The sequence below is a fragment of the Bombina bombina genome, chromosome 8 (genome assembly GCF_027579735.1).
Source record: "Bombina bombina isolate aBomBom1 chromosome 8, aBomBom1.pri, whole genome shotgun sequence".
NCBI classification, from domain to species: Eukaryota; Metazoa; Chordata; class Amphibia; order Anura; family Bombinatoridae; genus Bombina; species Bombina bombina.
In genome coordinates this window covers 111,068,491-111,086,891 of record NC_069506.1, presented here as the reverse complement: position 1 = coordinate 111,086,891, position 18,401 = coordinate 111,068,491, and the positions used below count along the sequence as shown (strand labels likewise).

The window sequence follows — 18,401 nt, the reverse complement described above, 5'->3', positions numbered from 1 at the left end:
TTCAAGTCAGGGCCAAACAGCGTTTTCCCCTTGAAAGGAATGTTAAGCAATTTGTTCTTGGAAGACGCATCCGCTGACCAAGATTTCAACCAAAGCGCTCTGCGCGCCACAATAGCAAACCCAGAATTTTTCGCCGCTAACCTAGCCAATTGCAAAGTGGCGTCTAGGGTGAAAGAATTAGCCAATTTGAGAGCACGGATTCTGTCCATAATCTCCTCATAAGGAGGAGAATCACTAGTGATCGCCTTTTCTAGCTCATCGAACCAGAAACACGCGGCTGTAGTGACAGGGACAATGCATGAAATTGGTTGTAGAAGGTAACCTTGCTGAACAAACATCTTTTTAAGCAAACCTTCTAATTTTTTATCCATAGGATCTTTGAAAGCACAACTATCTTCTATGGGTATAGTGGTGCGTTTGTTTAAAGTAGAAACCGCCCCCTCGACCTTGGGGACTGTCTGCCATAAGTCCTTTCTGGGGTCGACCATAGGAAACAATTTTTTAAATATGGGGGGAGGGACGAAAGGTATACCGGGCCTTTCCCATTCTTTATTTACAATGTCCGCCACCCGCTTGGGTATAGGAAAAGCTTCTGGGGGCCCCGGGACCTCTAGGAACTTGTCCATTTTACCTAGTTTCTCTGGGATGATCAAATTCTCACAATCATCCAGAGTGGATAACACCTCCTTAAGCAGAGCGCGGAGATGTTCCAACTTAAATTTAAATGTAATCACATCAGGTTCAGCTTGTTGAGAAATTTTCCCTGAATCTGAAATTTCTCCCTCAGACAAAACCTCCCTGGCCCCCTCAGACTGGTGTAGGGGCCCTTCAGAAACAATATCATCAGCGTCCTCATGCTCTTCAGTATTATCTAAAACAGAGCAGTCGCGCTTACGCTGATAAGTGGGCATTTTGGCTAAAATGTTTTTGATAGAATTATCCATTACAGCCGTTAAACACTAAAAAACTCTAAGCCATCTCCGTGGAGATGTTGCCTGTACAACGGCAAAGAGAATGACTGGGGTAGGCGGAGCCTAGGAGGGATCATGTGACCAGCTTTGCTGGGCTCTTTGCCATTTCCTGTTGGGGAAGAGAATATCCACAAGTAAGGATGACGCCGTGGACCGGACACACCTATGTTGGAGACAATAGCCTCCGAGGAAGCAAAAGTATCAAATTTGTAAAATTTGGCAAAAGTGTGCAGTGAAGACCAAGTCGCTGCCTTACATATCTGATCAACAGAAGCCTCGTTCTTGAAGGCCCATGTGGAAGCCACAGCCCTAGTGGAGTGAGCTGTGATTCTTTCAGGAGGCTGCCGTCCGGCAGTCTCGTAAGCCAATCGGATGATGCTTTTAAGCCAAAAAGAAAGAGAGGTAGAAGTCGCTTTTTGACCTCTCCTTTTACCAGAATAGACGACAAACAGAGAAGAAGTTTGTCTGAACTCTTTTGTAGCTTCTAAATAGAATTTTAGAGCACGGACTACGTCTAAATTGTGTAACAAACGTTCCTTCTTTGAAACTGGATTCGGACACAAAGAAGGTACAACTATCTCCTGGTTAATATTTGTGTTAGAAACAACCTTTGGAAGAAAACCAGGCTTAGTACCCAAAACAACCTTATCTGCATGGAACACCAGATAGGGCGGAGAACACTGCAGAGCAGATAACTCAGAAACTCTTCTAGCAGAAGAAATAGCAACCAAAAACAAAACTTTCCAAGATAACAACATAATATCTATGGAATGTAGAGGTTCAAACGGAACCCCTTGAAGAACTGAAAGAACTAGATTTAAACTCCAGGGAGGAGTCAAAGGTCTGTAAACAGGCTTGATCCTAACCAGAGCCTGAACAAATGCTTGAACATCTGGCACAGCTGCCAGTCGTTTATGTAATAAGACAGATAAAGCAGAAATCTGTCCCTTTAGAGAACTTGCTGATAATCCTTTATCCAAACCCTCTTGTAGAAAGGAAAGGATCTTAGGGATTTTGATCTTATTCCATAAGAATCCCTTGGATTCACACCAGCAGATATATCTTTTCCATATTTTATGGTAAATTTTTCTAGTTACCGGTTTTCTGGCTTGAACTAGAGTATCTATCACAGAATCTGAAAACCCACGCTTTGATAGAATCAAAACGTTCAATTTCCAAGCCGTCAGCTGGAGGGAGACCAGATTTGGATGTTCGAATGGACCATGTACAAGAAGATCCTGTCTCAAAGGTAGCTTCCATGGTGGAACCGATGACATTCACCAGGTCTGCATACCAAGTCCTGCGTGGCCACGCAGGAGCTATCAAGATCACCGAGGCCCTCTCCTGCTTGATCCTGGCTACCAGCCTGGGAATGAGAGGAAACGGTGGAAACACATAGGCTAGGTTGAAGGTCCAAGGTGCTACTAGTGCATCCACTAGAGTCGCCTTGGGATCCCTGGATCTGGACCCGTAGCAAGGAACCTTGAAGTTCTGACGAGACGCCATCAGATCCATATCTGGAATGCCCCATAAATGAGTCAACTGGGCAAAGATCTCCGGGTGGAGTTCCCACTCCCCCGGATGGAAAGTCTGACGACTCAGATAATCCGCCTCCCAGTTTTCCACACCTGGGATGTGGATCGCAGATAGGTGGCAGGAGTGATCCTCCGCCCATTTTATTATTTTGGTCACTTCTTTCATCGCCAGGGAACTCCTTGTTCCCCCCTGATGATTGATATAAGCAACAGTCGTCATGTTGTCTGATTGGAATCTTATGAATCTGGCCTTTGCTAGTTGAGGCCAAGCCCTGAGAGCATTGAATATCGCTCTCAGTTCCAGAATGTTTATCGGGAGAAGAGACTCTTCCCGAGACCATAGTCCCTGAGCTTTCAGGGATTCCCAGACCGCGCCCCAGCCCACTAGACTGGCGTCGGTCGTGACGATGACCCACTCTGGTCTGCGGAAGCTCATTCCCTGGGACAGGTGGTCCAGGGTTAGCCACCAACGGAGTGAGTCTCTGGTCTTCTGATCTACTTGAATCACTGGAGACAAGTCTGTATAGTCCCCATTCCACTGTTTCAGCATGCACAGTTGTAATGGTCTTAGATGAATTCGCGCAAAAGGAACTATGTCCATTGCTGCAACCATCAACCCTACTACTTCCATGCACTCAGCTACGGAAGGACGAGGAATAGAATGAAGAACTTGACAAGCGTTTAGAAGTTTTGACTTTCTGACTTCTGTCAGGAAAATCCTAATTTCTAAAGAATCTATTATTGTTCCCAAGAAGGGAACTCTTGTCGACGGAGACAGGGAACTTTTTTCTATGTTCACCTTCCATCCGTGAGATCTGAGAAAGGCCAGAACGATGTCTGTGTGAGCCTTTGCCTTTGAAAGAGCCGACGCTTGTATTAGAATGTCGTCCAAGTACGGTACTACTGCAATGCCCCTTGGTCTTAGAACCGTTAGAAGGGACCCGAGTACCTTTGTGAAAATCCTTGGAGCAGTAGCTAACCCGAATGGGAGGGCCACAAACTGGTAATGTTTGTCCAGAAAGGCGAACCTTAGGAACTGATGATGTTCTTTGTGGATAGGAATATGTAGATACGCATCCTTTAGATCCACGGTAGTCATAAATTGACCTTCCTGGATTGTAGGTAGAATCGTTCGAATGGTTTCCATTTTGAACGATGGTACTCTGAGAAATTTGTTTAGGATCTTTAAATCCAGAATTGGTCTGAAAGTTCCCTCTTTTTTGGGAACTACAAACAGATTTGAGTAAAATCCCATTCCTTGTTCCGCCGTTGGAACTGGGTGTATCACTCCCATCTTTAACAGGTCTTCTACACAATGTAAGAATGCCTGTCTCTTTATTTGGTTTGAGGATAAGAGAGACATGTGGAACCTTCCCCTTGGGGGTAGTTCCTTGAATTCCAGAAGATAACCCTGAGAAACTATTTCTAGTGTCCAGGGATCCTGAACATCTCTTGCCCAAGCCTGAGCAAAGAGAGAGAGTCTGCCCCCTACTAGATCCGGTCTCGGATCGGGGGCTACTCCATCATGCTGTTTTGTTAGCAGCAGCAGGCTTCTTGGCCTGCTTACCCTTGTTCCAGCCTTGCATCGGTTTCCAGGCTGGTTTGGTTTGTGAAGCATTACCCTCTTGTTTAGAGGATGCAGAGTTAGAGGCCGGTCCGTTCCTGAAATTGCGAAAGGAACGAAAATTAGACTTATTCTTGGCTTTGAAAGGTCTATCTTGTGGGAGGGCGTGGCCCTTTCCCCCAGTAATGTCTGAAATAATCTCTTTCAATTCTGGCCCAAAGAGAGTTTTACCCTTGAAGGGAATATTAAGCAATTTTGTCTTGGAAGATACATCCGCTGACCAAGACTTTAGCCAAAGCGCTCTGCGCGCCACAATTGCAAACCCTGAATTTTTCGCCGCTAATCTAGCTAATTGCAAAGCGGCATCTAAAATAAAAGAATTAGCCAACTTGAGTGCGTGAACTCTGTCCATAACCTCCTCATACGGAGTCTCTCTACTGAGCGACTTTTCTAGTTCCTCGAACCAGAACCACGCTGCTGTAGTGACAGGAACAATGCACGAAATGGGTTGCAGGAGGTAACCTTGCTGTACAAAAATCTTTTTAAGCAAACGCTCCAATTTTTTATCCATAGGATCTTTGAAAGCACAATTATCCTCGATAGGGATAGTAGTGCGCTTGTTTAGAGTAGAAACTGCCCCCTCGACCTTAGGGACTGTCTGCCATAAGTCCTTTCTGGGGTCGACCTTAGGAAATAATTTCTTAAATATCGGAGGGGGGACAAAAAGGTATGCCGGGCTTCTCCCACTCCTTATTCACTATGTCCGCCACCCGCTTGGGTATAGGGAAAGCGTCGGGGTGCACCGGAACCTCTAGGAACTTGTCCATCTTGCATAATTTTTCTGGAATGACCAGGTTGTCACAATCATCCAGAGTAAATAACACCTCCTTAAGCAGTGCGCGGAGATGCTCTAATTTAAATTTAAATGTCACAACATCAGGTTCAGCCTGTTGAGAAATTCTACCTGAATCTGAAATTTCCCCATCTGACAAAACCTCCCTCATGGCCCCTTCAGATTGGTGTGAGGGTATGACAGAGCAATTATCATCAGCGCCCTCCTGCTCTTCAGTGTTTAAAACAGAGCAATCGCGCTTTCTCTGATATGCAGGCATTTTGGATAAAATATTTGCTATGGAGTTATCCATTACAGCCGTCAATTGTTGCATAGTAATAAGCATTGGCGCGCTAGAAGTACTAGGGGCCTCCTGCGTGGGCAAAACTGGTATAGACACAGAAAGAGATGATGTAGAACTATGTCTACTCCCTTCATCTGATGAATCATCTTGGGCAACTTTACTATTTGTGGCAGTACTGTCCTTACTTTGTTTGGACGCTATGGCACAATTATCACACAATTTTGAAGGGGGAGACACATTGACTTTCATACATATAGAACATAGCTTATCTGAAGGTACAGACATGTTAAACAGGCTTAAACTTGTCAATAAAGTACAAAAACCGTTTTAGAAATAAAAACGTTACTGTCTCTTTAAATTTTAAACAGTGCACACTTTATTACTGAATATGTGAAAAAGTATGAAGTAATTGTTCAAAATTTACCAAATTTTCACCACAGTGTCTTAAAGCATTCAAAGTATTGCACACCAATTTTCAGAGCTTTAACCCTTAAAATAAAGAAACCGGAGCCGGTTACAGTTTTAACCCCTCTACAGTCCCAGCTACAGCCTTTGCTGTGACTTTACCAAACCCAGGGGGGAATACGATACCAAATGAAGCCTTCTAGGAACTTTTCCAACTACTTTCAGCTCCTCACACATGCATCTGCATGTCTTGTTCTCAAAACTAACTGCGCAGTAATGGCGCGAAAATGAGGCTCAGCCTACAACTGGGAAGGCCCTTCCTGACTGGAAAGGTGTCTAACACAGTGCCTGACGTTAAAAAACGTTCCCCAATCATATAAGTGTGAATTACAAGCATAAACATGTATAAAATGCCCACATAAAGCAATAGATTTTGCCCATAAAAGTGTCTACCAGTTTTATAGCCCATATTAAGCCCTTTATTCTGTTTGAGACTAAGAAAATGGCTTACCGGTCCCCATGAGGGGAAATGACAGCCTGCCAGCATTACACAGTCTTGTTAGAAATATGGCTAGTCATACCTTAAGCAGAAAAGTCTGCTAACTGTTTCCCCCAACTGAAGTTACTTCATCTCAACAGTCCTATGTGGAAACAGCAAACGATTTTAGTTACTGTCTGCTAAAATCATCTTCCTCTCACAAACAGAACTCTTCATCTTTTTCTGTTTCAGAGTAAATAGTACATACCAGCACTATTTTAAAAATAACAAACTCTTGATAGAAGAATAAAAAAAACTACAACTAAACGCCACATACTCTTAACCATCTCCGTGGAGATGTTGCCTGTGCAACAGCAAAGAGAAAGACTGGGGTGGGCGGAGCCTAGGAGGGACTATATGGACAGCTTTGCTGGGACTCTTTGCCATTTCCTGTTGGGGAAGAGATATTTCCCACAAGTAAGGAAGACGCCGTGGACCGGACACACCAATGTTGGAGAAAACTACTACTCATTTAAAGTTCAGAGTAAGTGTTATTGCATTGTCTTTTAATCATACATTAAAGGGACATTATACACCAAAAATAATATGGGCTATTTAAATAAAGCATTCAAAGAAGATAGTTTGTAATTACCATTTATTAGTAATTTTGCTGCTAAAGATTCTAAAAATGATGATAAACCTTGCAGTGCTTTCACTGCATATGAATACGTATGTCATACAAACTATCTAAAGAGCAAGGGCTTTCCCCTCACTCCCTAACTAGTGTCCTTACAGCCAGCCCCCCATGCTGGGTATGTCTGTGTAATGCTTAAAGGGACAGTCAACACCAGATTTGTTGTTGTTTTAAAAGATAGATAATCCCTTTATTATCCATTCCCCAGTTTTGCACAGCCACCACGGTTATATTAATATACTTTTTAGCTCTGTGATTATCTTGTATCTAAGCATCTTCTGGCAGCCCCCTGATCACATGACATTTTATTTATTATCTATTGACTTTCATTTTATCCAATTAGTGCAGTGTCTGCCACAATCCATGGTGTACTCACAATGTTATCTATATGGTTTACCTGAACTAGCTCTCCCCTGTTGTGAAAAGCAAATACAAAAGCATGTGATTAGAGGCGGTCTTCAAGGGCTTAGAAATCATATGAGCCTTCCTAGGTTTAGCTTTCAACTAAGAATACCAAGAGAACAAAGCAAAATTGGTGATAAAAGTAAATTGGAAAGTTGTTTAAAATGACATGCCCCATTTGGAACATGAAAGTTTTTTTTGGACTTGACTGTCCCTTTAAACATTAGAAAAGCTGCAGATATAAACTAACAGCACTCAGCCGTTACTCCCTGTCTGTTCCACCGGACAGATAGCTCAGCATGCTAAGGCACTTTGGCTGAGTTCTGTAGCAACCCAAGGGTTGCAGGTTCGATTCCCGGCGAGGTCCACTCAGCCTTTCATTCTTCCGAGGTCGATAAAATGAGCAGCGCCTTGAGACCCTTACGGGTGATTAGCCGTGCTTTACAAGTACCCAATACATACATACTGTGTAGCGATCTCACCCCCCCCCTCTCTGTCCTCACTGTTACTACGGCATTCTACAGACACCAAGCTGAATATTTCCCACACAGCTCTGTAAAATATGATCTTGAGATTGTTTTACAGAGCTGTAAAATATTCAGCTTGGTGTCTGCATAATGCCATAGTAACGGTGAAGCCAGAGGGGGGGTGGGATCACTGTACAGTCAGTTTATATCGGCAGCTTTTCTAATGTTTAAACATAACACAGACATATCCAGCATGGGGGCTGGCTGTAAGGACACTAGTTAGGGAGTGAGGAAAAAGTCTTGCTCTCTAGCTAGTGTGCACGATGTACGTATTCATATGCAGGGAAAGCACTGCAAAGTTTATCATCATTTTTAGAAGCTTTAACAGCAAAATTGCTAATACATGGCAATTACAAACGTTATCTTCTTTGAATGTTTTATTTAAAATATCCCATATTTTTATGGGTGTATAATGTCCCTTTAATCAAATCTACTGTATTTACTGGTCTTTAAAAGCAATAAGGCAAAATTTGTATTTTCTCAGCTTTGTGGGTGATCAATGAAAATTCGCTCTCAAGTAGATGGTTCTAAAGCTTAATTGAGTTTCATTTTCTTACACAGCAAAAAAAAGATCTTGGAGCAAACTTCTCGATTGTCCATCAGGACATCTTTATGGTTGTACTACACAACAACAGTAACATGCTTTCAGTACTTATTGTGTGTCAGTGTATAACACTGTGCAATGTCCTTCATAATTTACAAATTTATTATTTAAACAACACATACAAATTGGAAAGTGTTCTAAAAACAACTTTAAATGGACCTTGTACTCAATTCCTTTGCAAGCCTGACAAAAAAAAGGACCATTAAAGTAGAATTGCATAATTAACAAGTGAATAATAAAAAGACAATGCAATAACACTGGGAATTTCATGTAAGTAGAAGATTTGTTTTCTGATATTTGTCTGCTCCATTTGCCAGCCCCCTTTATCATATGATAGCCATAAGCCAATCACAAACTAGTACATATATACACTGTAAACTTGTGCTCATGCTCAGTAGGAGATGGTGCCTCAGAAAGGTGCATATAAAAATGCCAAATCTGATAATGGAAGTAAATTTAAAAGTCTACATGCAATATGTTTTTACATGGATCTGTTCATTGAAATAAATAAAATAAAAAATAGGTTTGTACAAAATGTGTTTTTTGTTTGTCAAATGAAATCCAAATATGGCAGCGGGTAGAAGCGCAAATCCAGATCTTTGTGTGTTGTACTTTAAATTGTCAGTAAACTTTAAAAATAATGTTATATAATTCTGCACATAGTGCAGAATTATATAACATTATATTAGCCAAACATTATAAAACCTAATGTACCCTATTAATTTTTAAAAACAAAACCCGCTGTTTTACAGACCCGCTCTCTGTACTCTGCTGAGCAGGTCTGTTATATTTACTCAGCGCATCGGGCCAGCTGTATAGTCACAGCCCGGCCCGACCGCACCATAAGACTAAGTGCAGCTCGCTCCCGCTGTCAGACAGAGCAGGAGCGAGCTGCACTTAGTCTTATGGCGCGGTCGGGCCGGGCTGTGACTATACAGCTGGCCCGATGCGCTGAGTAAATATAACAGACCCGCTCAGCAGAGTACAGAGAGCGGGTCTGTAAAACAGCGTTTTTTTAAAAAAATGAATAGGGTATATTATGTTTTATAAATGTTTGGCTAATATAATGCTATATAATTCTGCACTATGTGCAGAATTATATAACATTATTTTTAAAGTTTACTGTCCCTTTAACACTAACATATTCCGTCCTCAAAAATAACCGAATGCTGCTACCCTCGGCTATATTTGGAATTTGATAAATGAATATCAGAATAAGGGATTTTTCACATAACTAAAAAGAAAAAAAATATTACAACGTAGGTTTAATTCTTCTACAGTTTACAAAAAGTGCCTTCAAAATGCATGGTAAGCTTCAGCACAGACTTTGTCACTTTGGTTTCACTGCTATCTTACCTCCAGCTCCTCCATTGTAACAATTGTGTCGTGGTTTGAATCAATAACTTCTTCAAATTCCTTTTTCCTGTCTCTGACCCATTCATCATCAATGTCTTGGGCTTGTTGGTTTTCAACAGTGCCGACAGGAAGAGAAATGAACTCTGATAAGGTTAGCTGCTTATCTCCATCTTGATCTTAAAAAAAAAAAAAAATCGAATTACATAAGCACAATTACCATACAATTCTAATTAAGTCCAAACAGTTAAAAAAGAAGTAATAAAAATCAAATAAAATCAGCTAAATTGGGGATTGAGAAATTTCGGAGTCTGGTCATCAGGGGAACCTCTGGTGTCCAGGAAAGAGCCCTACATTGGGCAAGTTTCCATTGAGGTGGTAAATTGTGGAAACTGGTGATTAAAACATTAATCTCCATTAAAATCAATTGAGATTTTTTAAGTTACCACCAGTTTCCAAACTTTACCACCTCAATGGAAACAATGCCTTTGTGTCTTGGAAAGAGAGAGGAGCAGGGCGGACCACTGGATCTCCAAAATATTAATAATTAATCTATTAAACGGGAGATAAATATAACTGTAAACCCAATCTGAAAAAAAATAAATTATTCTGGTTGTAAATATTAAGATCATAACAACCACCATGATTTGTAAATTTATTTGATTTAACCACTTGACGCAGTTAGGACGTTTCCATGCTGTCCTAAAAGTGATAGGCTTAAACGCCTTTAGGATGACATGGAACGTCCTAACTTTTGCGGTGTTCAGCTCCATTCTAAAACTAAACAGTGGTTGATCCGACTGGGGGACGTGCCTAGCAACATAGGTAGTTCCCCACGAGCCAATCAGCGCTTTTTTTAAGCACATGATCACAGTGATGGTCATGTGCTTCATTTTCATTATTTGGGGTTTACAATTGGAACTTGACAGATCGGTCCGTCCTAAAGGGGTTAAAACAAATCTACCATGATTTTATACACACACACGATTATAAATATATATATATATATATATATATATATATATATATATCAGAATTTTTTTTCTATTTTTATCAACCTGCTTAATGCCTTCTAGACCTTGACAGAAAGCTTTTAAACAAATAGCAAAAGAGCTAGAATTACATTATATAACAGAATTTATGCTTACCTGATAAATTTCTTTATCTTGTGATGTATCGAGTCCACGGATTCATCCATACTTGTGGGATATTATCCTTCCCTACAGAAAGTGGCAGAGAGAGCACCCACAGCAGAGCTGTCTATATAGCTCCTCCCTTAGCTCCACCCCCCAGTCATTCGACCGAAGGCTAGGAAGAAAAAGTGCAGTGGTGACTGAAGTTTTTTAAATAAAAATATACTACCTGTCTTAAATAGACAGGGCGGGCCGTGGACTCGATACATCACAAGAAAAAGAAATTTATCAGGTAAGCATAAATTCTGTTTTCTCTTGTAAGATGTATCGAGTCCACGGATTCATCCATACTTGTGTGATACCAATACCAAAGCTTTAGGACACGGATGAAGGGAGGGACAAGACAGGTTCCTTAAACGGAAGGCACCACTGCTTGTAGAACCTGTCTCCCAAAAATAGCCTCCGAAGAAGCAAAAGAATCAAATTTGTAAAATTTGGAAAAAGTATGAAGCGAAGACCAAGTCGCCGCCTTACAAATCTGTTCAACAGAAGCCACATTTTAAAAAAGCCCATTTGGAAGCCACTGCTCTAGTAGAATGAGCAGTAATTCTTTCAGGAGGCCAGCAGACTCAAAAGCCATACGGATGATGCTTTGCAGCCAAAAAGAAAGAGAGGTAGCCGTAGCCTTTTGACCTCTCCGCTTACCAGAATAGACAACAAACAATGAAGATGTTTGACGGAAATCTTTGGTTGCTTGTAAGTAGAACTTTAAAGCACGAACCACATCAAGATTGTGCAACAGACGTTCCTTCTTTGAAGAAGAATTAGGACACAGCGAAGGAACAACAATTTCCTGATTGATATTCCTATTAGAAACAACCTTAGGAAGGAATCCAGGTTTGGTACGTAAAACCACCTTATCTGCATGGAAAATAAGATAAGGTGAGTCACACTGTAAAGCAGATAACTCAGAAACTCTTCGAGACGAAGAGATAGCTACTAAAAACAAAACTTTCCAAGATAGAAGCTTAATATCAATGGAATGCATAGGTTCAAACGGAACCCCTTGAAGAACTTTAAGAACCAAGTTTAGGCTTCATGGCGGAGCAACAGGTTTAAATACAGGCTTGATCCTGACCAAGGCCTGACTAAACGCTTGAACGTCTTGGACATCTGCCAGACGTTTGTGTAAAAGAATAGACAAAGCAGATATTTGTCCCTTTAAGGAACTAGCTGATAATCCCTTCTCCAATCCTTCTTGGAGAAAAGACAAAATTCTAGGAATCCTAATCTTACTCCATGAGTAACCCTTGGATTCACACCAACAAAGATATTTGCGCCAAATCTTATGATAGATTTTCCTGGTGACAGGCTTTCTAGCCTGAATCAGGGTATCAATGACCGACTCGGAGAAACCACGCTTTGATAGAATCAGGCGTTCAATCTCCAAGCAGTCAGACGCAGAGAAATTAGATTTGGATGCTTGAACGGACCTTGGATTAGAAGGTCCTGCCTCACTGGCAGAGTCCACGGTGGAACAGATGACATGTCCACCAGGTCTGCATACCAAGTCCTGCATGGCCACGCAGGCGCTATCAGAATCACCGAAGCTCTCTCCTGCTTGATTCTGGCAACCAGATGTGGGAGGAGAGGAAACGGTGGAAATACATAAGCCAGATTGAAGGACCAGGGCACTGCTAGAGCATCTATCAGTACCGCATGGGGATTGCGGGACCTGGACCCGTAACGCGGAAGTTTGGCGTTCTGTCGGGACGCCATCAGATCCAATTCTGGTGTGCCCCATAGCTGAGTCAGCTGGGCAAATACCTCCGATGGAGCTCCCACTCCCCCGGATGAAAAGTCTGACGACTTAGGAAATCCGCCTCCCAGTTCTCTACCCCTGGGATATGGATTCCTGAGAGATGGCAAGAGTGATCCTCCGCCCATCGGATAATTTTGGTTACCTCCATCATCGCTAGAGAACTCTGTGTTCCTCCTTGATGATTGATATAGGCTACAGTCGTGATGTTGTCCGACTGAAATCTGATGAATTTGGCCGCAGCTAGCTGAGGCCACGCCTGAAGCGCATTGAATATCGCTCTCAGTACTAGAATGTTTATCGGGAGGAGAGATTCCTCCCGAGACCATAAGCCCTGTGCTTTCAGGGATTTCCAGACTGCACCCCAGCCTAGCAGGCTGGCATCTGTCATTACTATGAGCCACTCTGGCCTGCGGAAACATATTCCCTGAGACAGGTGGTCCTGAGACAACCACCAGAGAAGAGAATCTCTGGTCTCTTGGTCCAGATGCAGTTGAGGAGATAAATCTGCATAATCCCCATTCCACTGTTTGAGCATGCATAGTTGCAGTGGTCTGAGGTGTAGGCGGGCATAAGGAACTATGTCCATTGCCGCTACCATAAGTCCGATTACCTCCATACACTGAGCCACTGATGGCCGAGGAATGGAATGAAGAGCTCGGCAAGTGATTAAAAGTTTTGATTTTCTGACCTCCGTCAGAAATATTTTCATTTCTACTGAGTCTATCAGAGTCCCTAGGAAGGAAACTCTTGTGAGAGGGACGAGAGAACTCTTTTTTATGTTCACCTTCCACCCGTGAGATCTCAGAAAAGGCAACACAATGTCCGTGTGAGACTTGGCTAGCTGGAAAGTCGACGCCTGAATTAAGATGTCGTCTAGATAAGGCGCCACTGCTATACCCCGCGGTCTTAGAACCGCCAAAAGGGACCCTAGCACCTTAATGTAAAAACCGGATTGAAAAAACTTCAAAACCGGTAAAATAACGTTCAGCACCTTGCCACAGCTCTGCTGTGGCGCCTACCTGCCCTTTAGGAACGATTTGTGGGGAAAAAAAACCTCTTTACAGCCCTCAAATATAGCCGGAATCTCTGGAGAAGTAGCTGGATGCTTCTGAGGTAAATAAACTGTGCAACTGAAAATAGGCCCCTCCCACCTCACTTGAGGTTATGGGGCCTAAAAAACACCACAGAGTGTTTCTTAAACTAGCCATGTGGGCTAATAACCCTTAAACAAGCCACAAAGACCCCTTAAAGTCCCTCAAAAAACGTTTTATTTGTAATTAAACCAAAACGTTTTTTCCTATTAGTGTCACACCAGTAACTAATGAGCCCTTTATGCAAGCTTGGATTCCTCTTTTACTGAATACAGCTTACCTTTCCCTCATGGGGATATTGCCAGCCTTTTCTAGAAATAACACAGTCTGTCTAGAAAAAAATAGACTGAACATACCTTAATGCAGTTTAGCCTGCAAACTGTTCCCCCAACTGAAGTTTTCCTGTACTCTTCAGTCCTTGTGAGAACATCAGTGGATCTTAGTTACAAAATGCTAAGATCATCATCCTCCTTGCAGAAATCTTCATCCCTTTTCTGCCAGAGAGTAAATAGTACACACCGGTACCATTTAATATTAACAAACTTTTGCTTGAGAAAATAAAAACTAACATTTTTGTCACCCCACTCCTCTTTGCCCTTCCTAGCAGTTAAGCAGGCAGAGAGAATGACTGGGGGTGGAGCTAAGGGAGGACCTATATAGACAGCTCTGCTGTGGGTGCTCTCTCTGCCACTTCCTGTAGGGAAGGAGAACATCCCAAGTATGGATGAATCCGTGGACTCGATACATCTTACAAGAGAAATTATATATATATATACATGCCCTGATGAAGCCCCGTCTCTTCTGATGACGTAGGGGTGAAACACGTGTCGGCGTCTTGTCAGCCGTCCCACATGATACCCATGCTGTTTGGTGGAGCCTTTTTTTGAATGTAGTCGCGCTATAGCGAATTGGAGCAGGCGAATAACCGGAGTTTCAGCGTGCCGATGGTGAACATATGAGCACGCTGTTGAGGCCAAGCAGATACTATTTGGAGGCTAACCGAGGATCGATGTTTGCACACAGCAAAGTAAATGTTTGGAGAGAGGTCCTGAAGGCGTTTAGAAGTTCCGACAAGGCTGTGGGTAAACTGAGGCTACGTTGAAAGGGTGCAGTTGACAGAGGGGTACTTCTCCAAATAGCTAGTATCCTCCTGTACCCTTTCCTTTTTTCCAGCTTGTTATATATGCCATTGTGTTGCCTGCTAATTAACGCTACACTAACCTGACCTCTTGCTACAAACGTGCTCCAATATTTGCTTGAGTGACTTTGCTTACTTTCTGCTTTACCTGATATCAGCTTACAACTGCATACCGTTTGTATTTGCTTTCATTACGACCTGCTCTAATTTCTGTCACTGGGCATTTAACTGAGTAATTCTAAAATTATCCTGGGGACTTTTGTACTTATTACATGGGTTCCAGTCTGGAGGACTATGTAACTTCTATAGTCTTTATAAGAAGAATATTACTTAATACATCTCAATGCCCAACCGACCTACACTACATGTTGATTGCTTTATTTTGTGCTGTTTTGTGTTATCTTGTCATGCTTCAAGTTTGTTACGCACATTATTGCCATTTTTTGTGTGACAAGTACTGGATTTTGGAATAAGAGTAGCTTTTTTCATGGTTACCTCAGTTTTTACTAAAACCTGTATTAGGTCTGACGTATACCAGAAAGCTTTTCTTCCATCTACAGCACTAAGTCTTGCTGCTTACTAATTGCTTCACATGTGAAATATACTTTCTTTAGTTACATCTTGCATGGGTAACAACTGGGCCGGCCCTTTGGTGAAATCTTTTGCCTTGATTAAAAGTTTAATCATTTGTTATTATATTTTGGTTATGGTTTACACTTTTTATGCCACTGCCTAGGTGGATCTGGACTGGTCCGGAACCGCTGGCCGCACAATAAAACCTTTTTTGATTACAAAAACATTCCAAGTGTTTTCGTCTGTTCTTTATAAAAGAGTGCTGTATTCCCAGTCTTTATCGAATGTCACTATTATGTGCCATTTTTCTTCCTTCATTATTGTTGTTTATAATTAATGAATGGGTCTGCACCAACAGTATTTATTCTAATACAAGATAGAAGTGTTTGAGTATTCTCCTCACTTCAACACTTGGTTTTCCTGCTATTTTTTCCATCCACCCAATTTATATTTAGTTTTTAACACATATATATATATATATATATATATACACACATACACACATATATATATATATATATATATATACGCACAAACACACACACATACATACACCCAAAGTCTGGCTCCTAGATTTTGCACACATTTGTAAAGCCCTAAGCTAAATACTATTGGCCTACACTATATGCCTTTTTGTGTCTGGACGTTCTTTGTATAACAACCCCAGTAACAATTATTTTTATACTTTTTTTATTTTTTATTTATTTTTTTAAGAACATTGGAGGACAACTTACAAGCTGCACTAAAATGATATAAGATCATTCTTTTTCTAGTGAACCTGCAGGTACAGAGGATGTTTTAAAAGATGTAAGATAACTAAAATAACAAATTATGACATTATTATAGTCCATTACATATGAGTAACAATGTGCTTCTAAAAATTTATTATTTTCTCTCATGATTCTCCCTTTCTTTTACACTTACTGACATGGGATTAAAAAACAACAATAATTGGTTGCCTTTGAAGGACAATGAAATGAGAAATGCAAAGTCAGGTTTCTTATACAGTAAATTGCAGAGCTGTTTTTAACTGTTCTGCTTCCAGAAAAATGATGACTCATTAAAATGTTCAGAAGCAGTTGAGTGCTCATTTTAATGTAACAAGATAATAACAGAACAGGGTATTTTCTTCAAGTGACTACATATGAAAAATGCATTTTTTATGTTGTTTTCTTCAATTCAATTAACATAACAACGATTACTAGGTATTTCCAAAAGTGGCAATGAATCATCAGAGAGATGGTCGCCCTGTAAATTACAGCTTATTGTAACAAACAGGGAGGTCAAATACAGAGTGTCTATATGCTGGATAGCAGGGATAACCGTAGAACCAGTTTTGCAATAAACATTTTTAAATTTTTTTCTAGGCTTTAATCCCTTCGCAACTTTCAGAGAAAAAAATGTGCCCAAAATACAGGAGAATCGCTTGTGCAATCATGACACGAATGGTTGTAAAAGCTTCTCTGGGATTCCCTTTGTTCGGAAATAGCAGACATACATGGCTTTGCCATTGGTTTTTGGTAATTAGAAAGTTGCTAATTGCAGCTGCACACCACAGTTCTAAAAATTCTGGCAGTGAAGGGGTTAATTAGCTGGTAAGGGAAATACTGTAGTAATGTACGTGTTACCCTCCTGACACCTCCCACCTCCATGATCCCTTCCCAAATAGCTCTCTTACTCCCCCCACCCACAATCATCCCTACCATCTTAGGTACTGTTTAGGGCTTATTCTTTTTTTTTTTTAGAATTATTTATCTGCAGTGTAGCGATCCCCCCTCAACCATTCAGCCTCCCTTATCTCTCCCAAACAGCTCTCTAACCCTACCACCAGTGGCATCCATCTTTGGCACTGGCAGCTGTCTGCTAGTACCTAATTTGTGTGTGTTTTTTTTTTTTAAATCACTATTTTTGAATATATATATATATATATATATATATATACACACTTTTCTTTAGTGTAGTGGTCCCACACCTCCCCCTATCATTATGTAGGGTGTCCAAACCACCCATTTAACCACTTGTCTGTAGTGCAGTGCCTCATCCCTCCCTTAAAAATAAAATAAAAAAAATCTGTAGGTAGTGTCCCTCCCCCCGCCTCCCACCGGCACTAGTAGATGATGGTTAAAGACGGTGACACACACAGTATCACTGTCTGTACTGCACTGATCATGCTCAGTTACTAAATGAAGAGAGATGCCTGCAGCTCAGGAAGAGCAGTTCTTGACTGTCACTGGTCTTGAGATGTCTGTCAACAAAAAACTTTTATTCCATGTGACATTTCGGGACCAAACACAGTCCCTTCCTCTAACAAATAAATAGTGAACAAAATCAGCCTTTTAACCCTTAAGTGCTAAGCACTTTCCCACCTGGGTGCTAAGCTTTTTTAATTTTTTTTTCTTTAAATTTAAACTTTTTTTTTTCAGATCCCCAAGACTTACACGGTTTGAAAGGTTAGGCGATTACCTTTCCAACAGTGGGTCTTGGGGGTCGGTAGCTGCTTAGATCAGTGTACGCATAGATCTTTGTCGACTGATGTAGATGCCGTTTTTGACAATTATCAGCCGACGGGTGATGAGTCGGCTAATTGGGGTAAGGATGTTGACTGGGGTGGATGGTGTCTCTGCCTCCTTAATGTCTCGGGGCCATTTGGTTGGTATGGACATGGGTGTGAGCGATGTGACCACCCCCCCTTTGCCTATGTTGAAGGAGATGACGTAGTGTATTGTTTACTATGGGTTGGAGAGGCTTGTGTTAACTAGTGCTAGTAGAAACGGATCTGTCCGTGTGAGGATTTTCTTTTTCTTTCTTCTTTATGTGGGGTATTGGTAACAGTAAGGGTACTGCCGCCAACGATAAGGGTGATGTTTAATCTCGGTGTATTCAGGCTGTGTTTACCGGAGCTAGGGGTGTAAGACCTTAAGGACATGCCTAGCCCCCTCGGTGATTGGCTTAGAGCTGGTACGGCCATTGTTGTC

At 41.5% G+C, this 18,401-nt stretch overlaps 1 protein-coding gene across 1 annotated transcript in view; it reads right to left on the bottom strand.

Annotated features, from left to right (window-relative positions):
* The window catches only part of SDF4 (stromal cell derived factor 4), a 119,310-nt gene that overhangs the window by 10,362 nt on the left and 90,547 nt on the right, over nt 1-18,401 (bottom strand). Inside the window, exon 6 of the mRNA XM_053690513.1 lies at nt 9,673-9,848. Coding sequence (XP_053546488.1) covers nt 9,673-9,848 — 176 coding nt within the window. The remainder of the gene's footprint in view (nt 1-9,672; nt 9,849-18,401) is intronic.